Source organism: Mrakia frigida (genome assembly GCF_051309035.1).
Source record: "Mrakia frigida strain ATCC 22029 unplaced genomic scaffold BDY24scaffold_45, whole genome shotgun sequence".
In the NCBI taxonomy this organism is placed as follows: Eukaryota; Fungi; Basidiomycota; class Tremellomycetes; order Cystofilobasidiales; family Mrakiaceae; genus Mrakia; species Mrakia frigida.
The window spans coordinates 1-18,777 of record NW_027481236.1 but is presented as its reverse complement, the minus strand read 5'-3'; the positions used below and the strand labels follow the sequence as shown (position 1 = coordinate 18,777).

Here is an 18,777-nt window from a genome sequence, read left to right as displayed (position 1 = left end):
TCCTTCGCCCATCCCCCTCCAACCTTCTGCACTTCGACTCTCTTAATTCTCCTCCGACCTTGGCATGGATCGACGTCGAACCTTCCTCGGAGAATCTTCATCCCAACCTCAACCTCCTTCGTCTTCGTCTTCGATCCCTATCCCTTCCTCGGCCATCAAGAAACAATCCATCCTCGTCTCCTCTTCTCAATCCAACAACAACAACAACGCCAATCCCAACCGACAATCCATGAATCCTAATCGAATGTCCCTCGCTGGAGGTCCTCCCGTGCGCGCTCAACCTCAGCAACCTCAACAGGGAGGAGCAGGAGGACAAGGAGGAGGAGCTCAGAGGGAAGGAAGGAGAACGACTCAGCTGCACAACAACAGTGCAGGAGGCTCAGCAGTCGTAGGAGCAGGAGCAGGAGCAGGAGCAGGAGGGAGCAGTCAAGGTGCTGGAGGTGTGGGTGGACCTCCGAGTGGGAACAGAGGGGATGGAGGGATGTATGGAAGGACGCCGAGGGGAGGAGGGAATGCGTGAGTTGACCTTGACCTTTCCCTTCCCTTCGTTTCCCTCCCTTCGCGTCGTGTTTTGAAGTGCGATCCGAGGTGCTGGAGCTGATGTATATCTTCTTTTTGACTCTCTATACTATCCTCGCACCATCCATCGCTCATTTGATCCACCACCGCTACTCTGCAACCTCTCTCGCTTCCCCTCCTCGACCTCACCTTCTCCTCCCTCCCTCCCTCCCTTCCCTCTCCCTCTCTGTCCTCCCTCACAGCTCCCTCCGTCGCTCCTCCACCTACGCTCCCCGTCCCTCCGGAATTACTCCCTCCCACGGCTCTACCCTCCTCCCAGCCCAACACCAAAAAGACACCCGACCCATCAAGGACAAGCTCTTCCAATCCTCCTGCCACCAATCCATCCTCACCTATTTCGCCTCCCAGTCCCCTCGAGCCCCAGCCATCAACCAGAAATCCGTCACCTCCCCGACCCAGCAGGAGTTCCAACTCATGTTCAAGTTTCTCTGCCAGTCCGTCATCGACGAGGACTACGTGTTCGGGAAGGGAGGCAAGAAGTTCGAGGAGGAGTGTTTGGGACTGTTGAAGGATCTGAGGTACCCGGCGGTGGATACGTTGAGTAGGACGAGCATCGGTGCTCCCGGGAGTCCGCATCAGTGGCCTAGTTTGTTGGCTATGTTGGCTTGGTTGGTGGATCTGTCGGATGTGAGTTTCTGCGCCTCTCTGTCCTCTCTTCCCTCGAGCTCTCGCCTCTTCCTTCTCCCTCCTTCTTCTTCGAGCTCAAACCTACCTCCTTCCCACTCTCTTCTTCCCCTTTCCGTCTCGATCTCGTCCAGCTTAAACGAAACTGGATCACCTGCGAAGTCTACGAGGACTACGAGCTTCTCCCCGCCGAAGAGATCCCTCTCGACGCGCCCACGTTCGACGTCCTCCTTCAACGCGACTACATGGTCAACACGTATCGACAGTGGGTCGACGGAGCAGAGGAGTTCCCGGAGGAGGATCAGAAGTTGGAGGATAACTATGGTGAGCCCTCTCGTCCTTCTCGTTTCGCTTCGTTTCTTTCGAACGAGGATCGAGAAGTCGAGCTGAGCTGACCCTGTCTTTCGTTCGTTTGATTTTTTTTTTGGTTTTGTGTAGAGAGGAAGTTCGCCGACATCATCGAGAGTGGAGAAGCTCTTCACAACGAGGTCGCCAACCAGGAGGCTGAGTTCAAGGCTCTTACTTCGGAACCCGTTCGTCCCTCTCTTCCGTTTCTCCCTTCCTTTCTCTCTCGAGCTCAAGAACCTTGACCTTCTTCGGCTGACTTGTTTTCCTCCTTTCTCGCCTCTCCTTCTCGCCTCTCCAGAACCCTCTCCTGGCTCTCGACGAGGAGTACCGACTCGTCAACGAGGATCTCGTCAAGTACAACAACACCGTCGTTCACCAGGAGGGAAAGAAGGAGAAGGCTACGAAGGGGATTCAGACTCTTTTGGAGACGATCGAGCAGCTTCGTAAGTAACCATCTTCGATATCGAGGTGATGAGGAAGAGGGGGGAGAGAGTGAGAGAGACGCGTCGAACCGAAGCTGACCTCCTTCCTTCCCCTTCGCTCCCCTCTCCCAGAATCCGAATCCGCCCTCCTCCGCTCCGAAAAGCTCCAAGTCCTCACCGCCGTCAAGCAGCAAGGTCTCTCCCCCGAAGAAGTCTCACGCATGAACTCGGACAAGGAAACCCTCACCCGCTCCTTCGAGGACATCCGAACCAAGGTCCTCTCGGCTCAGAAGTACGCCTACGAACGAGAGATGGCCGTCTCCAAACGCGGGGACTCGCTTGAAACCTACGTCACCGAGTACATGAACCTGGCCTATCGACTTGGGATTCATCCTCCTCCCGTCGACCACCAGACGGGACGAGTCGGGGAGGACTACAGCATGGAGTTGAACCTGAACGGAGGGACGAGCATGGAGATCTTGGGAGGGGTGGATGTGAACGGGAGGGTGAGGCCTGGGTTGATGAGGTTTGCGGAGGGGAAGAGGGGGGAGAAGAGCAGGGTTGAGGCGGAGATTATTAGGGTGGATAACGAGTTGGATAGGTTGTTGCAGGTGGTGGAGGGGTTGAAGGACGATGGGGATATCCTGGCGGGGAAGTTGAGAGGGATGAATTCGGATGCGGATGCGGAGAAGCAGGTGAGTTTCCGTCGAGCCTCTTTGTTCTCTTTCGTTGAACGAAACTGACGCGTCGTCTTCCTTCGTTCGTTCTTTTCTCTAGGCCAACACCGAAGACTCGGCTGCTCTCCTCGCTGCTCAACAGCAGGTTGAGAGGGACATCGCTTCCACTCGCGGCGTTTCTCGTCAGGCTTTGATCGCTGCTGAGTCGAAGGTCGAGTCGCTTAAGATCGAGTGAGTCCCCATCCCCTGCCTTTCTTCCCCTCCCTCTTCCGCTCGCTGACTCCTTCCTCTTTCTCTCCCTTCCAGACATGGCAAGCTCGTCCACCGGACGAACAAGATCAGGGACGATACCATCGCCGACGTGATCGCTCAGACGGAGGTTCGTTTCGTCTCTCCCTCTCTCTCTTTCCCTTTCTCTCCTCGTCGACTGACTCCCTTCCCGTTCCTCTTTCGCTCCACACAGTTCATCATCAAGTTCAAGGAAATTGCCTCCAACGCTCTCGAGGGACTCAAGCGATACGCCGAGACCAACTAGATCTGGATTATCCTCTCGACGACGCGTCGTTCCCCTCTTTTTTACTGTCTGCTCTTTTTCTTCTCGTTTCGTTTTCGGGTTTCGGTTTACCCTTTCGTCCTCTCTTCTCTCTTTCGTTCGTTCTTGATCTCTTTATATCTAGCTCCCTCCCGGAGGGTAAGCTCTCTCTCGCTTTCTTTGGTCGGTCGTCTCGTTGGTTCCGGATTCATTTTCTCTCTCTTATCTCTTTTTTCGATACCTCTTCCTCTCTTTTTTGCTTGGGTATCGTCGGATGGTCTTGCTTTATTCGTTCTTCTTATCGTCATTAATCCTGGATCTGCCAACATCTTCTCGACGACGACGAAAGGGAAAGGAAAGGAGAAAGAGAACGGGGTGTGCATGTAGTCGCTCCGATTTTGATCGTCTTCCTTCGTTGCTCCTCCAAGCTCCCGATACCCGAATACATCTACCTCTGCTTCCACAGGCCGTCGAAACACATCAGCTTCTTCGTAGAAAAGGTGGGACAGAAGATCAAAGTGAGAAGGGAGGGTGGCTCCCTCGACCCGCACGAGCTCTGAAATCGTACCAGCTCCTTCAGAATCTCTCAGACTATCTCGTAGACGTGCCTCGTTCACTCAGAAAAGTATACACGAAAATCAAAAGAGCGAATCTCCTTCCAAGCTCTCCTGACCGGTCCGTTGCCATTCACCTGTCACCATCGCCATGTCCTCGTCTTCTTCTTCTTCCTCCCACAAAATCAAAGTCGACTCTTACAACACCAACACTCACCAGGTTACTCTCTACGCTGCAGCTCATACGGCTCAAGTCCAGAGACGCTTCGAGGTCGCTTTGAAGGTGAGCACGAGAACGAACGAACGAACGTCGAGCTCGCACATCTCACACACACTTCTTCCCTCCCTCTCCAGCCTGGCAAGACCGATATCGATATTGAGAACCTTCCGAATGGAGTAGAGGAGGATACGCTCAGAGTCGAAGGGTATGGGGACGATGGAGTCTCAGCAACCATCGGTGAGCATGGGGAGTGGTGGCGAGCCTGGGAGGGAGGGAGGAAGAGATGTTGAGCTCGGGCTGATCTCCCTCCTCCCCTCTCCCCTACTCTAGTCGACGCCGTCTGCCTTCCTTTGACTCCCAAGCCTATCGAGAAGGAGTCCTCGGAAATTGTCGAACTTCGAAAGAAGATTTCCTTCAAGAACAAGGTCCTCGAATCGATCCAAGCTCAAGGTCAGCATCGCCTCCCTCCCTCCCTCCCTCCTCCACGCTGTCCCTCTCATCTCGTCGGGTTTTCTCTTCTCTCCTCTTCTTTCTTCCATGCTGATATTGAACCCTCTTTGCTCGTCGTACAGAAAACATCCTCCTAACCTACTCTTCCAACCTCACTCCTTCCAACACTCCCGCTTCCGAGCTCTCCTCGTACCTCTCCCTTTCCTCCTCCAAGTCGCTCGAACTCGCTCAGTCTCGCACCAAAACGGACGAAGAGATCCAAGCTCTCGAAACAGAACTCGATGTCCTGCTGGCTGGGAAGAAGGAGGAGCAGGAGGAGAAGGGGAAATCCGTCGAATCCAGGGAGAGGAGGAAAGCGGACGAGTTGCTCGGGAGGAGGAGGAGGACGGTCAGAGTGTTGGTCGAGGTCGAGGGATCTGTTGGAAAGGAGGAGGAGCAGGCGAAGGAGGTTACTGTGAATGTCGTTTTGATCTACGGTGAGTTATAACTTTCTCTTCCAACTTGTGCGAGAAGGCCTGTATGGCAGGAAAAATGGGAGGGAGAGAGCTGAAGCTGATCATTCTCCGTCGACCTTCATCGTCGGTCTGTCACCTCAGTCGTCCGAGGAGCTGGATGGTCGCCAATCTACGATATCAGAGCCAACACGGCCCCTTCTCCTACTTCTCCTACCAACGAGAAGTCAGGACGATCCTACCAGTCCCAACAGAAGGTTCCTCTCTCCGTGAGTCCTCTGTCTTCGTCGACTTCTCGTCGCGTCGATTCTGACGCCCTTCCTCCTCGTCCAGATCCACTACCGATCCTCCATCACCAACGCAACTGGAGAACCCTGGATCAACACTCAGATCGTCCTCTCTACTGCTTCCCCTCTCGTCGGATCCACCATCCCTACCCTTCAGCCTTACCGACTCGGGTTCCCTCACCCGATGCTTCACAGTCGCATGTCTCAACAAGGAGAGAGGATGGACTCGTTCGGTGCTCCTCAAATGGCGTACGCTGCAGTTCTTCCTCCTCCCCCTGCACCTGGAAACATGATGAAGAGGACGATGATGTCTGTCCGAAGCGCTCAGGTGGGAGGGGGGGGAGACGACGAGGGACGAGGAGGCGGCGGAGGGTTTGCTCAGAGGAGTGCGGAGGTCGAAGGAACTGGAGCTACGATGAGTGCTGTGTTCAGAATCGATGGGAGGAGTGATATCGAGTGCGATGGAGGAGCTCACAAGGTTTCGTGAGTCTGAATCTTCGTCGTCTCGTCGAGTCTCTCTTTCTCGAGCTGACTTCGCCCTCACTCTCTCATATCTACGCTCGCAGTATCGCCGTCCTCAAGCTCGACGCCGAGTTGTCTCACATCACTGTCCCTTCGGCCATTGCTTCTGCTTTCCTTCAGGTACGCTTTCTTCTAATCTCTCTCGACACCGACCCCACTCGATGTTCGACGCGTCCTCACCCTCTCTGTTTCGTGTCGCAGGCCTCGGTCAAGAACGCTTCTCCTTACCCTCTTCTTCCCGGTCCTACTACCATCTACCTCGACGGAAGCCTCGTGGGCCGTGGGAGGATGGGCGACGTCAGTCCTGAGGAGACGTTCAAAGTCAGCTTGGGAGTCGATGGAGGTGAGCCGTCTCCTTTCCTTTGACGCGACGCGAACGTTTTGAACTCACTCTTCGCGCTGTTCAACGCAGCCGTTCGAATCACTTTCCATCCCGAGGAGAAGTTCAAGACCACGTCTGGAGGCATCCTCAGCAGCAAGACCGAGAACGTCTCCTTCGTTCAGAAGGTTCGTCGAAAACGCGTCGTCTCTTTACCTCTCCCTCTCTTCCTTCTCGCTGACAGACTCTTTCCTCCTTCCCCGCCCATTAGGTCACCGTCGAAAACACCAAACCTCTCCCCGTCACAATCCTCATTCAATCCCGCTTCCCCATCTCGGAGGACCAGAAGATCATCGTTCGACTCGTTCACCCTTCGTCCTCCCTCCCTGCTCAAGACTCCGACGGACAAGGAGGAGTGACTCGATGGGTCGAAGGGAAACGAGAGGAAGGGATGATTGAATGGTCGGGGAAGGTCGGGGCGAGAGAGAAGAAGATCTGGAAGTACGGATGGGAGGTTGAGGGAGCAGGGTGGGTTGCGAGACCACACTGATTTTTTTGACGTGCTCGTTGACGGCTCAAGTTTTTTCTTTCTTTCTTTGTTTATGACTTCTGTGATGAGATGACCTGCTTTCATTCTACGTAGACTCAAATGCTGTACGCCCTCGCGAAGAGTAGAGATAAGACAAGGAGAGGAGATGAGCTTCGGTCGAGCTCACCTCATTCCCTCCCCTCCCTCTATTTTTCGCCAGATCGCACCTTCAACCCTCACCACCATCTCCTCCCTCGTCTCCCCTCACCTCCCTTTCCTCTCCGCTTCAATCTTAGGAGGTCCAGCTTCCTCAACCTACCTCCCAACCCTCTAATACACCTCCTCCTCCCCAGCCAACAAACATCACCTCGACACCTTCGTCGCCCTGAACGAGAAAGGTTTGAAGGTCAAAATCGTTGAAGGACCTGAGGAGAGTGCGAAGGCTTTGAAGATGGGCTACGCTGGGTGGGAAAGGGCTGGCGATGGTGCTTTGTGAGTTCGTTGAACGGAAATCTGTTTGGTTGAAAAGACGCGTCGTCAAAACAGACGCGTCGAGACGAAACGACGAGCTGATCGGCGTGTTTTTGCCGCTTTTGATCAAAGCTTCCCACGCCTACTCTCCTTCGACCCCAGCTGCCTTGCTGGAAGAGCTTGCTCGCTCGAATCCCAACATGCTCAAGGTCGTCTCTGGATCGATTCTCGGCGCTCTGCCCAAAGCGCACAGGGTTCGTGCTGTCTCTGCCTCTTTCAGCTCGCTCTCTTCTCTAACCTCTGATTACTTTTTGCTTACGTTTTTGGGTCACAGTGGGTCGGTGAAATGGAGGAGATCGCTACGTTCGTTGAATCAGCGAGCGAATCTCCCTCGACGAAGGACGCGTCGTCGAGTCCTCGAAAGATGGCAGCGATCTAGCGAGCCGCTTTGGATATCGAGAAGGGGAACGGTCGGGACGTAGCCACGTTGTCAGAGTGGTGCAAGAAGGGCAAAGGGAGGCTCCTCGAGTTAGCGGATCAGTCGAAGGGGGAAGAGAAAACAAAAAAAGCGGGATTTTGCTCTCGGTTCGGTTTGGCGTGCTCGATTTTCGATCCTCGTCCTCTCTCCCCGCAGGAAAATTATCCCTTCCTTGAGGCGGTTCCAACGGCGAAAAATCTTCCTCCTTGCCTCTCAGAGAGGGGTCGGACTTCAGCGGGGGGAAGGTGGGTTCGGTTGGACGTTGAGTTCCCACCTTGGACCCTCCCTTGCCAACGGTTCTCCTCGGCTCTATGCCTTTTTATCGAATCTCACCTCCATTTTCGGTTCCTAACCAGAATCAGGGCAAATGGCGATGCTGGGCTCGAACAAAACAGGTCACAGGGAGGTTGAGATAAAAGACAGAGGATCAAAGGAGTCACGAGAGAGAGCAGGTCAGCTCGCACGAAAGCTTGAAAACAGAAGAGAGCCGCTTCTTTCTTCCTCCTCCCAACCACAACAATCAAAAACCCAACCTTCCTTCAAAGCTTTTCTCTTTCAACCATGCCTGTGAGTCCTTTCGATCTGCTTGCTGGAGAGATATCGGCGGCGAGGGCGGTAGTTGTTGAGCTTCGACGAGGTTTGGGCGGCAAGAGGGATGTGGGGGAGAGACGCTCGAGCTCACCTTTCTCGAGAGGAAGAAGATTTCGATGGGAAGGAGTTCGAGGAGGGTGAAGAGCAGATCAAGAGAGCTTCCCAGAACTAGGATATCTGGGATGGCGAGCTCTGGTGCCGTTTCTGCTAGGGGAAGGTTCAGGAAGGAGGACGAGGTCAAGGCTCTCCTCGCCCTCTCCCTTGTCCTGTTCCTTTCCTTTGTTGGTTTGAGCAGATTCTGCCGCTCAATATCTGCTCTTACGCCTGGGTTTTACTATGCCTGCCCTCTTCTTTCTCCTACGTACCTCCTCGCACCTCTCTCACTCTTCAAACCTGTCTACGAGCCTAAATCGAAGCTGACCAGTCTCGTCCCTCCATCTCCTCCCTCCCCCAGTCCCCACCTCGACTTCAAGTCCCTCTCCTCTCTGGAAACCAATCTCTCAGCCCCAGTCGAACCAACTCGGACTCCTCCATTCATCGTCTTCGAAAGGATACGATTTCAGGATACAAGGAGGCCGTCTTCGGTGGCAAGGGAGCGCAGGAGCTTGAGGTCGAGAAACTCGTTTCAGCCCAAGGCTTCATCCCTCTCGATCTTGTCAAGGGAGAGGTCACCTGGTTCTACCAACATCTCGGAAGTGAGTACGACGTCTCTAGTTCATGTTATCTTCGGATAATCGAGCTCGGATGGGAGCCGAGGGGATAGGCAGTCGAGGAGGTGGAGATGTGAAGCTGGGCTGATCCTCCTCCTTTCGTTTCGTTTCGTTTACCTCTCTCAGTCGACGACACCTACTTCGCTAGCGAAACACCCGTTCTGATCGCTGAGCACATCATGGCCCTGTGAGTTTCTTCCCTTCCCATTTTCCTTTATCTCGACAGCAGCTCGAGCTCTATCTCAGCGCGGTCAACTCGGGCGGCGACTTCATTTGATTCTGACTTTTGACTTTTTCTTCTCTTCGTCCTTCCTTCCCTCCTTGAACAGCTACGGAGCCAAGATCCTCGCTTTCACTCGTCACTCGTCTGAGAAGCTTGTTATCGACCTCGAGAAGATCCAAGAGGAGGAGGAGGGCAAGAAAGAAGGTGCGTTTTGACTCGTCGTTGAGCTCATTCCTCCGAAGTCCTGGGAGTCCCCACTGACTGACAAAATCGTCCCTTTGATATCTTTATAACCGCAGGAGCCGTCTTTATCTACACCTCGGAAGCTGGTGCTACGAGTCTCGAGGGACCTGGAGCTACTGTCGAGAAGAGGTGAGTGGGTTGAAGCAGCGTCAGAGGAAGGAAGGGAACGCGCTGACCTTCACTCTTTTCTTTCGCCTCGCCTCTCAGGATCGACAACCTTTACCTTGACTCGTCAACTCCTTCGAAATGCTACCGGCTCGAGACCTACCGATCTTCTGGATCCATCTCAGCTCAGAGCACTCAGAGGTGAGTCTCGTCGTCTTGTTTTGGTTGAAAAGCTCGAGCTCACGCGACGCGTCTTCTTTCCTCCCTCTTCACTCTCCACAGTGTCCGATGCTACTTCGTCAACCGATCTAACCTCCCCGAATACATACCCCGAACCGACGGAAAGCGAGCTACCATCGACGAGGTCTCGGATCCCGTCTTCCTCGAGAAGGCCTCGGAGAACACGAAGGAGATCTACCAGGGCATCCTTTGGGAAGTCGAGAGGAGGCAGGCTCCTGTGATCGAAGTCTACGAGGTCGAGGGATCGAGGGAGATGCGAATCGTCGTCGGATTCAAGCAGGGCTCGACTCACCATTACTTCAGCTCCCTCTCTGATCTCTACCACTTCTACGGTCTCTTGTGAGCTCGTTTTCCCTTCTTTGCCTGTAGTTCGAACCGAGCCGGAGCTGACTTCGCCGTTTCCTTCCTAACCCTTTCCAGCTCGACTCGAAAATACGTCGAGCAGTTCAGCAACGGAATCACGGTCATCTGTGAGCTCTGAACCACTCCCGTTCTCTGAGTCCGCTCCTTTGCGTCGATATCTGACTTCCTTCGGCGGTCTCGACCTGTTTATCATTTTCTCCCAGCCATCTACCTTCGAGGTGTTCCCAACTCCGACGCTCCTCCCATCGAGAACTCGATTCAGCAGATCATCAAGGAAGCTTCCCTTCTTTACTGCCTCCCGGACAACCCCTTCTTCGGAGCTAGAGACAAGACTGGAGGAGGACACGCCGTTCAGGAAGCGACGTATTGCTACGCGGGATGGCTCTTCGCTCAGCACTTCTCGAACCGTCTCGGATCTTCGTACATCCAGCTCAAGAACGTCCTCGACGAAACCAACCCCGTTCACGCCGAAGTGTGAGTCCTCCGTAGACGCGTTTCGAGACTCGGAGAGGACGAGGCAAATCGCTAACCTTCTTTCCTCCTCCCTGATCAGTCTCAACAACATCAAGTCGAGGTTCAGGGAGGAGACGTTCACCCGAGAGTTGATTCACGACGTGATCCTCGCTCATCCCGAGCTGATGCGACAGCTTTACATCAACGTGAGCTTCTTCCTGCCTTCCATCGACTCGCCAAACAGTCCTGACCGCCCGTCTTCCTTCTACTAGTTCGCCATGGTCCATTACCCCGCGAGCGATGAGAGCATGTCTCTCATGCCTACTCTCAGTTACCAGCGACTCAAAACTGAGCAGCCCCTCACTACCGAAGATCTTGTAAGTAACATCTCCGAGCTCGACGAAACTCTCAACTTCGCGTGCTGACCTTGCTCTCCTTCTCCCTCCCAAAGCACGCCAAAATCCGAAAGACCGTCGCCAACCCTCACGAGCTTCAGATCCTCGAGTCCTTCCTCGTCTTCAACTCCGCCGTCCTCAAGACCAATTTGTACCAGCCCACTAAGGTCGCTCTCTCGTTCCGATTGAAAGGAGACTTCCTGCCCGTCGTGCGTCCTCTTCATTCTCTCTCTCTCTCGCCCAAGCTCTTCACCCTCTGATCGCATTGTTTTTCTCTCTCTCAGGTCGAATACCCCAAGGCTCCTTTCGGTATCTTCCGTACGCCCTTAATACCTTGCCGTCTTCTGGATTTCCATCGGGTCGAGACGACGCTGACCGACCCGTCCTCTTCTCCTTTCCTCCAGTCGTCGTCGGATCCGATTTCCGAGGTTTCCACATTCGATTCCGAGATGTCGCTCGAGGAGGTGTGAGAATCGTCAACTCTCGAGGAAAGGAGCAGTACTCCATCAACGCCAGGTGAGTTTGAAAAATTGAGAGAGGGACGAAGACGTCGCTGACTTTCTTCTCTTCCTCTTCCAGGAACTTGTTCGACGAGAACTACGCTCTCGCCTCGACTCAAGCTCTCAAGAACAAGGATATCCCTGAAGGGTGAGTTGTCGTCGACAAACTTTTCCGGGCGGGGAAGCTGAGCTGACCTCTCGTTCGTTCGTTTTCGTTTTCGTTTGCAGAGGAGCGAAGGGAACGATCCTCCCCTCCCTCGGAGCCAACCCTCGCCTCTGCTTTGAGCGATACATCGACGCCATCGCCGACCTTCTTCTTCCTGGAGAGTCGCCTGGTATCAAGGGACCCATCGTCGATCTGTATGGAAAGAAGGAGATCCTCTTCTTTGGACCCGATGAGGGAACCGCTGGGTTCATGGATTGGGCTGCCTACCACTTACGCTCTCGAGGAGCCGACTGGTGGAAGTCTGCTACGACCGGAAAGAGTGCTGCTGCTCTCGGGGGAATCCCTCACGACGAGTAAGTCTATGCCCATCTCTAGAATAAACTCTTTTTCGACGCGTCGAGATTCGAGCTGACCTCTTGTCTCCTCATTCTTTCACCCTCCCAGGTTCGGAATGACCTCGTTGTCTGTTCGACAGTACATCGCCGGTACCTACTCGAAGCTCAACTGGAAGGAGTCCAACGTCACCAAGGTCAGTTCTCGTTTCATTGCGTTCTTCTCGTCGATCCGTCGTTGACCCTCTCTCCTCTTCTCGCTCAAGGTTCAAACTGGAGGACCCGACGGAGATCTCGGATCCAACGAGATCCTTCTCAGCAACGATCGAACCATTGCTATCATCGACGGTTCTGGAGTCATCCACGATCAGGCTGGTCTCAACCGAGCGTGAGTCGACTCGACCTTTCGTCGTCGACGTCGAGTCTGACCCACCCTTCTTCCCCTTCTAGCGAGCTCGTTCGACTTGCCAAGGCTCGACTCACCATCGAGAACTTCAATGTCGATCTTCTTGGACCTGGAGGATACCGAGTTCTCGTTGACCAGCAGGATATCGTCCTGCCTTGTGAGTTTCTCCTTCGAACTCGTTCCTCCCTGCCGACGCCGTTGCTGACCTCTTTTTACCTTTTTACAAACAGCTGGAGAGAAGATCGTCGATGGAACTTCCTTCCGAAACGTCGCTCACCTTCGATACACCGCCGACATCCTCGTTCCCTGTGGAGGAAGGGTGAGTTCAGTCTCCACCGCATCGAGCCGTCGACTTCGTCCTGACGCGTCGCCTTTCCTCTTGCTTTGACAGCCCGAGTCCGTCAACATCTCCAACGTTTCTCGACTCTTCGACGGGGAGGGAAAGCCTCACTTCAAGGTTATCGTCGAGGGAGCCAACCTCTTCCTCACTCAGCAAGCTCGACTTTACCTCGAGAAGAGGGGTGTCATCCTCTTCAAGGATAGTTCGGCCAACAAGGTTCGCCTCTTCCTCTCTCGCTCGACCTCTCGCTCTCGTACAAGCTCAACTGATATCCTTGCACTTTCTAATCGTTTGTCTACAGGGAGGAGTCACCTCGTCGTCGTTGGAGGTCCTCGCCGGTCTCGGTCTCTCCGATGAAGAGTACCTCGACTTGATGGTCTTCAAGAACAACAAGCCTTCGTCCTTCTACTCGGCATACGTGAAGGACATCCAGGCCAAGATCTGCGAGAACGGAAGGCTCGAGTTCGAGGCGATTTGGTCGGAGTACGTTCGTCGAGTGAGTCCTTTTCCGTCGCGTCTCCCCTTCTCGTCCTCTTCCTCTCGAACCTCTCACTGACCCGTTCCTTCTCTTCGTCTTTTTTGGTCCGAGCAGAAGGGAGCCGTCGCTCGTTCTCTTCTCAGTGACGAGCTCTCGAGTGGTCTCAACGCCCTCCAGGTCGAGCTCGAAGAGAGCATCCTTTACGAGCAGGTCGAGTCTACGAAGGCTGTCCTCCGAAAGGCTATCCCCAAGACCCTCATCGACAAGGTCGGAGTCGAGACTCTCATGAAGAGGCTGCCGGAACAAGTTCGTCATCTCTCTCTTCTTTGTTTTCGTCGCGTCGGCTCGCCTCCGGCTGACCTCGTTCGTTCGTTCTCTCTCGCAGTACCTCCGAGCTCTCTGGTCTGCTTACGTTTCCTCTCACTTCATCTACTCGAAGGGACTCCAGGCTTCGCAGGTAGATTTCTACCTCTTTCTCAGCGGGTTGGCTTCGGCTTAGATCGCTTTCTACTTTCCTGTTTCGTCCCTTTGCTTGTAACTCTACTTTTTTCGTTTCGCATCACGACTCTCTCTCATTAGCTTAATTTTCCGCACCTCAAAGGACTCTCTCTCCCATCAATCATCATTTTACCTAGATAGATACAAACCCCCAAACGGAATTACATCTTCTGGCTTTCTCTCTCTCACTCTGCTTTCTCGTCCTCGTTCGAAAGGAACTTCGTTCGACGCAACGCGACTGTTTAGCTTCTGAATCATTGATCAACGCGTGACTTCTAATTAACCCCACCCTGATCCTCCTCTCTACTCTCCGTCGACAACCTCACCACTCCCTTCCTCGAGCCAGGACCAGCGACCACCGAAGAAGGGGAAGCGTTCGACCACTCCCTCCCGAACCTCCCCTCCTTGAACTTCATCCAGACCAAACTCCCGATCACAACCCACCAGTAGCTACAGTATCCGAGGATCGTCAGGACGGTCCCGTTGTTGTTCCAGCCGCAAACTGCGGCTGCTAGCATAGCCCAGCCGTTGGTTTTGATCTCGCTGAAGAAGAGGGAGGGCGGGAAGGGGCGGGGAGGGGGGAGGGGAGAAGAGGTCAGCAAGGGCGAGAGAGAGAAAATCGAAACGGAACAAATGGAAGCATGTCCTCACGGATTCAGGTAGTCCTGGTTGAAATGAAAGACGTTCCCTCTCAGATCGTACGAGCCTGGTCCACTCCCGCTCTCGGCGACGTCTCCTCCTACTCCGATCACGAACGGGTAGGATTCCAGGCGGCCGACTCCTTTGGCGAAAAGACCTGTGCACAAGGGAAACAAGCGAAAGAAGAGAGGAAGGAAGAAAGGGAAGAGGGGAGAGTCAGTGAACGAAATAAAGAAGAACGCGTCGCGTCAAGGCTCAAACTCACCAGCTCCCACGAAGAAAAGCAAGCATGTAGAGAAGACGATGAAATGGTGCATGGTGACTGATTTCGAGGAGGTGGATTTGTAGAGGGAGTAACCGATGATGGAACCGACAAAGATCCCTAAGAAGATCGAGAGAGGGAGTGCTCGTGGCGAGTCCGAGATGGCTACTCCTGCGACGAAGACCTGCGAGAAATACCAACAAGGAAAGGAAACTATCAGCTCAAACTCTCAAAAGAGGAAGTTCGCAAAGCGAAACGACAAAAAGAGGAAGAGAGAGAGCGCGTCGACTCACAATCCCCTCCAACCCCTCCCTGAGCACCGTCAAGAACGGCAACCCCCAAAGCGCCCACCTCCCTCCCGCTCCTTCCCCACCCTCCCCTCCATCCGTCTCCTTCTTCCCCTGCCCCGTCGCTCCATCGATCTGGGAGGAGAACGCTCGAGCGAGCTTGACTCTCCATTTCACTCTTGCTCGATCGAGTCGAACGAACGAGAGACCGGTGAGGAGGATGAAGATGGAGGAGGCGAGGGAGAAGACGCCTTCCCAGAGAACTTCGGTGACCGTGAAGGAGGTGGCGAGGGTTTCGTAGAACTGCGGGGAGGAGGTGTGTGAGTGAAGTGAGAAGACGAGACGCGAAGGGAGGGCTGAGGAGAGGGAGAGAGACGAGACTCACGATAACGATAAAGGTGACTCCGATCAACATGGACAGAGCGAATCCTGATATAGCTCCTAGCCAGATCTACATCACCAAAAGAAACCCGAAGAGAAAGTGAGTACGCGTTCTTCGTGGCGACCGGTGGGGACGGCCAGGAAGGAGAAGAGCGGTCGGCCGTTGTCGAGCTCAACCTCTTTCGTTCCTTCTTCCCGAAGAAAGCTGAGCCTTCCTCCTTCCCCTAAGAAAAGAAGATGTGCTAACCTGGATATCCATCTTCTTCTTCAAAGCCTTCTCGCCTTGCAATCCTTCTCCAGTCTACAACAGAGAAGCAGAGCCGTCAGGATCAAGATCGAGCTCAAACCTCCGACTCCCTTCCTTCCCTCTGATTCGCGAATGAAGAGTTGACACTCACTGGAGCTCTCCCCATCGCAGCCATCAACGAAGACGAAGCCGTCGCTCCTGGTACGGTCAACAGCGTCGCGCTCTCATCGTGTTCGGATTCGTCGGAGATTCGAGGGAGGTTGGGCGAAGAAAGAGGAGCAGGCGATCCCGAACGTGAGGAAGGGTTCTCCTCGAGAGGGAACGAAGGCGTGGAAGTCGTGAGTTGGGAGGTGAACGAGAGGAGGACAGAGATGATCAAGGCGGATTCGACAGTCTGTGTAGAAGACAAGGAGAGAAGAGGGAGCCGTCAGCTGGAGGTGCCGTCGAAAGGGGAAGGTGGACGAAGAAAGAGCTCGTCGTTCGAGAAACTCACCTCTCGTAGGACAATGAAGAAGATCGGAGGCTGCAAGATCGAAGTACGAAAAAGGTCAGCAAGAGCTTGAGAGAGGGGAGAGGTGTGCAGGAGTGGATTCTCACGCTGAAAAGTGAGCTCATGGTGTTTTGGGTGGGAAGAAGGAAGGGGGGGAAGGAGGAGGCCAAGGGGTCGGGTTTGGAGAAAGGAGGTTGATTGGCCACAGAGATCTCTGCCTCGGCTGACTTCAAAAACAGGAAGGCAAGACGAATGTATAGTTTGTAGAGGCTTACGGTAGTACTAGCGTGGGAGCTAGATACTGAATCGAAGAGGAGGAAGAGAGATCAGGAAACGGGAAGAGGTGAGGTCGCGTCTGTCGATCCTCTCTTGACCTTGCCACGTTTTCTCATCTCGGGTTGATTCAGATCCCCCCAAAAATGCACCATGAATACAGTAAAGAGTAGCTTCTGATCTACAGCTTCTGATCTAGCGTCTGGGTTGACTCGATCCGACCTGAGCTTCCACCTCCTCCGTCGCCTTGACCGCGTCGCCCTGCTCGAAGGAAGACGAATGCGTGGGCAGAGTCAGCTTCTTCGAAGGAAAGAAGAACGACAGATTTGAGCTCACCCAGAACTCTGAATCGTCCAAGTCGTACTCCTCGTCTCCCTCCGGGTGCGAGCTCTCGAGCTTCTTTTCGCTCGTCGTCCTCTTCGTCGTGGTCGTCGTTCCCTTCTTGACGGCTGTTGACTTGGCTACAACGACAGATCGAGTAGAGGAGACGGAAGGTAGGATAGCATGGGTTGGGCCGAACAGTCGATCCTTGGCTGGGGGAAGAAGAGCTCCTTGGTTGGCGAGAGTCTGAGGAAAGAAGAATTCACGACGCGTCAGGCTCACGATGATCTCCTCGCCTAACTTTGAGAACTCATGTCGGCCAGACGCAACCAAAAAAAGGTGAGGTAAGTTCTGGACTCACATCAGCAGCCTCGTTCCCCTCCAACCCAACGTGAGCCTTCACATGAACGAACTTGATCCCACCCGTCCTCTTCCCCTTCCCTTCTCCATCCACCTCTAAGATGAAATCCACAGGTCCAGCCTCCTCTCCTTCCGAATCCGAGTCGAACTTCTTGCTGGGCAGAGATGTCGAATGGATCGAGGAAGTAGATCCTCGTCGAAGGTCGATGAGAGTCGCGAGGTGTTTGATGAGATCGATGTTGACTACTCCTCCTCCCGTGCTGTTCTTGAAGCCCTTTCGACGCCAGTTGGGGAGCCATTCTGTGAGACCTGAGGAAAGAGAGGAATACCGAGGAGAGGTTCGAACGTGAGTTGGACAGGAGAGGGAGGTCGAGGTCGGAGAGTGGAAGAAGAAGGGACGAGAGAGAGAGAGACGTACATTTGATGCTATACTGGCTATCCGTTCGGATCTCGAGAGGTGTCTTCGAGTCTGGAGCGGTTTCGATGGCTCGGATGATGGCCTGAGATCGCGAAGAAGCAGATCAGCGACACGGAGAAGAGGTCTCGAGACGCGTCGCCGGGTCGAGCTCAACTCACGAGAAGCTCTCCACGGTTATTGGTCTGAATTGATCCAGGGACTCGTTCCGATACGTTCCTGCGGACGAAACGAATACCAAGGAAAGAATGAGATCAGCCTTTCCACGCTACAGCGACTTCAGCAGCTCCTCGTCTTGCTCCCTCCCTCCATTCTCCTCTTGCTCACCTCTCGTTCCCTGCACCCCAAAATACTCCCGCTCCAGCTTTCGACGACACCTTCCCGTTTCCCAACGCGCTCCCATCCGTATAAACCACTATCCTCCCCGTGTTCGTCTTCCAGAAGCGATCTTTGGCGTCGAAAGTCGAAGGAGTGACGCTCGAGGCAGTGTGACTCCAGCTCGATTCTCCTTTGGCCTTCTTCTTCGCAGATGCTGACGAGGAAGCCGAGGAGGAGGGTCGTTTGAGAGTCGAGGGTGAGGCTCGAGATGAGGTAGATGAGGTCGAGGGGGAGGCGTTTGAGGAGGTGGAGGAGGAAGCTGGAGCTGAAGGGGGAGGAGGGGCTGAGGATCCAGGGAAGGCGAACTGTTGAGCTTCTGCAGCAGTTGAGAACTTCTGGTAAAGAGCACCGGGATGGCCTTTGACTTGAGCTACACATTCGTCCCTGTTGGCGAAAAGTGAGGAGCAAGGGGGAGTGAGCTCGAGGGCGAAGAGGGAGGGGAGGGAATGAAGGGGTCGAGCTCACCAAGTCATGTAGATTCCTGGCTTCTTTCCTACTTTCACAGCGTAGAAGCCTGCTTTGGGTTTGGCCCTGCAATAAGACGATAAGGTGAAGGTTTAGCTAGGGCTCTGATTTAAAGCCATGGAGCCAGACTTACATGATGAGCGAGGTTGTAGAGAAGAAGGAGGTGAGGGAGGGAGGAGGTTTGTTGAGCTTCGTTTGCGAGATCGAGACTCTGGAGAGGAGCGAAGTGCTGGTTTCTCGAGAGCAAGAGAGAGTTTGGAGGATGCTGAGAGTGAGGAATCGTCTGTTCTGAAGTCGAAGGCTAGGAAGGAGAGCCTGGGACATGCACCAGGGGAGCAAGAGGAAGAGGAGGAGGAGAAGGTAGGTAGCATTCAATAGACGAAATGTTCCTCGAATGCAAAGCAAGGTGAAACGAGTCTGTAACGAAAATCGAGCCGCAGCGAAACCCGCAAATCAACGATCTTCAAGCAAATATAAGGCAGGTGGGAGGGTGGGATAAGGCAAATAAGGCAAGTGGGATAGGGCAGGATAAGGCAAGGATATGGCAGAGCGAGCGAAAAGTCGAAGAGAGAAAGAGAGGTTTGGTTTGGTTCCCGTCGCGTCGTGCGGTCGTTCTTCATCGTGAAGCGAGTCCGTTTCCTATGGGAAGAGAGCGAGAGTAGAGTGAAGGAAGTCAGCGAAGACGACGCACGATTTCTTCTTTGACCAGATAAAGGAAGAGAGGGACTTAAGTTCGGCAGCCGTCGAAGGAA

The 18,777-nt window shown here is 54.1% G+C and overlaps 5 protein-coding genes across 5 annotated transcripts; 3 read left to right on the top strand and 2 right to left on the bottom strand.

The window, feature by feature from the left end:
* Nucleotides 1-244: 244 nt before the first annotated feature.
* BDY24DRAFT_372539 (HEC/Ndc80p family-domain-containing protein) lies at nucleotides 245-3,185 on the top strand (the record flags this gene model as incomplete). The annotated part of the gene is made up of 9 exons (XM_076638200.1): nucleotides 245-516; nucleotides 762-1,206; nucleotides 1,338-1,527; nucleotides 1,642-1,736; nucleotides 1,850-1,994; nucleotides 2,106-2,668; nucleotides 2,751-2,881; nucleotides 2,957-3,029; nucleotides 3,114-3,185. The coding sequence occupies 9 exons, from the start codon at nucleotides 245-247 to the stop codon at nucleotides 3,183-3,185; spliced, it is 1,986 nt and encodes a 661-aa protein (XP_076492547.1).
* Nucleotides 3,186-3,879: 694 nt separating this feature from the next.
* Nucleotides 3,880-6,636, top strand: BDY24DRAFT_403268 (uncharacterized protein). The gene is made up of 10 exons (XM_076642346.1): nucleotides 3,880-4,019; nucleotides 4,091-4,193; nucleotides 4,287-4,406; nucleotides 4,529-4,882; nucleotides 5,003-5,127; nucleotides 5,192-5,628; nucleotides 5,712-5,787; nucleotides 5,869-6,010; nucleotides 6,080-6,174; nucleotides 6,258-6,636. Exons 1-10 carry the CDS (start codon nucleotides 3,888-3,890, stop codon nucleotides 6,534-6,536), a joined length of 1,863 nt encoding a protein of 620 aa, XP_076492546.1. The 5' UTR covers nucleotides 3,880-3,887; the 3' UTR covers nucleotides 6,537-6,636.
* Nucleotides 6,637-7,976: 1,340 nt separating this feature from the next.
* Nucleotides 7,977-13,695, top strand: GDH2 (glutamate dehydrogenase (NAD(+))). The gene is made up of 24 exons (XM_076642345.1): nucleotides 7,977-8,031; nucleotides 8,510-8,750; nucleotides 8,892-8,952; nucleotides 9,095-9,192; nucleotides 9,288-9,360; nucleotides 9,439-9,537; nucleotides 9,619-9,915; nucleotides 9,997-10,046; nucleotides 10,143-10,413; nucleotides 10,493-10,598; nucleotides 10,665-10,769; nucleotides 10,844-10,996; nucleotides 11,072-11,105; nucleotides 11,192-11,303; nucleotides 11,367-11,435; nucleotides 11,516-11,806; nucleotides 11,898-11,982; nucleotides 12,052-12,173; nucleotides 12,236-12,348; nucleotides 12,422-12,510; nucleotides 12,583-12,747; nucleotides 12,833-13,027; nucleotides 13,124-13,315; nucleotides 13,395-13,695. The coding sequence occupies exons 1-24, from the start codon at nucleotides 8,026-8,028 to the stop codon at nucleotides 13,506-13,508; spliced, it is 3,141 nt and encodes a 1,046-aa protein (XP_076492545.1). The 5' UTR covers nucleotides 7,977-8,025; the 3' UTR covers nucleotides 13,509-13,695.
* Nucleotides 13,696-13,719: 24 nt separating this feature from the next.
* On the bottom strand, nucleotides 13,720-15,939 carry BDY24DRAFT_219209 (iron permease FTR1/Fip1/EfeU). Its single transcript, XM_076636550.1, has 8 exons — nucleotides 15,817-15,939; nucleotides 15,475-15,717; nucleotides 15,324-15,377; nucleotides 15,081-15,146; nucleotides 14,702-14,998; nucleotides 14,412-14,592; nucleotides 14,159-14,303; nucleotides 13,720-14,050 (listed from the first exon to the last, which is right to left on the bottom strand). The coding sequence occupies exons 2-8, from the start codon at nucleotides 15,496-15,498 to the stop codon at nucleotides 13,783-13,785; spliced, it is 1,035 nt and encodes a 344-aa protein (XP_076492544.1). The 5' UTR covers nucleotides 15,499-15,717; nucleotides 15,817-15,939; the 3' UTR covers nucleotides 13,720-13,782.
* A 158-nt stretch (nucleotides 15,940-16,097) lies between these two features.
* On the bottom strand, nucleotides 16,098-18,438 carry BDY24DRAFT_403255 (ribonuclease H family protein). Its single transcript, XM_076642344.1, has 8 exons — nucleotides 18,159-18,438; nucleotides 18,026-18,091; nucleotides 17,510-17,944; nucleotides 17,344-17,401; nucleotides 17,186-17,267; nucleotides 16,769-17,076; nucleotides 16,423-16,653; nucleotides 16,098-16,347 (listed from the first exon to the last, which is right to left on the bottom strand). The coding sequence occupies exons 1-8, from the start codon at nucleotides 18,347-18,349 to the stop codon at nucleotides 16,282-16,284; spliced, it is 1,437 nt and encodes a 478-aa protein (XP_076492543.1). The 5' UTR covers nucleotides 18,350-18,438; the 3' UTR covers nucleotides 16,098-16,281.
* Nucleotides 18,439-18,777: the final 339 nt, after the last annotated feature.

Bases quoted from the DNA above. Each gene is read 5' to 3' on its own strand.
- GDH2 (XM_076642345.1), top strand. The intron at 8,751-8,891 runs GTGAGTACGACG...TACCTCTCTCAG, and splicing joins GTTCTACCAACATCTCGGAA to TCGACGACACCTACTTCGCT. The intron at 11,983-12,051 runs GTCAGTTCTCGT...TTCTCGCTCAAG, and splicing joins AGGAGTCCAACGTCACCAAG to GTTCAAACTGGAGGACCCGA.
- BDY24DRAFT_403255 (XM_076642344.1), bottom strand. From the start codon at position 18,349: ATGTCCCAGGCTCTCCTTCCTAGCCTTCGACTTCAGAACAGACGATTC. The intron at 17,268-17,343 runs GTGAGTTGAGCT...TCGCGATCTCAG, and splicing joins ATAACCGTGGAGAGCTTCTC to GCCATCATCCGAGCCATCGA. The intron at 17,077-17,185 runs GTACGTCTCTCT...CTCTTTCCTCAG, and splicing joins TAGCCAGTATAGCATCAAAT to GTCTCACAGAATGGCTCCCC.
- BDY24DRAFT_403268 (XM_076642346.1), top strand. From the start codon at position 3,888: ATGTCCTCGTCTTCTTCTTCTTCCTCCCACAAAATCAAAGTCGACTCT. The intron at 4,194-4,286 runs GTGAGCATGGGG...CCCCTACTCTAG, and splicing joins TGGAGTCTCAGCAACCATCG to TCGACGCCGTCTGCCTTCCT. The intron at 5,788-5,868 runs GTACGCTTTCTT...TTCGTGTCGCAG, and splicing joins TTGCTTCTGCTTTCCTTCAG to GCCTCGGTCAAGAACGCTTC.
- BDY24DRAFT_219209 (XM_076636550.1), bottom strand. From the start codon at position 15,498: ATGGCTGCGATGGGGAGAGCTCCA. The intron at 14,999-15,080 runs GTGAGTCTCGTC...TCCTCCCCGCAG, and splicing joins GAGTCACCTTTATCGTTATC to TTCTACGAAACCCTCGCCAC. The intron at 14,593-14,701 runs GTGAGTCGACGC...TATTTCTCGCAG, and splicing joins GGGAGGGGTTGGAGGGGATT to GTCTTCGTCGCAGGAGTAGC.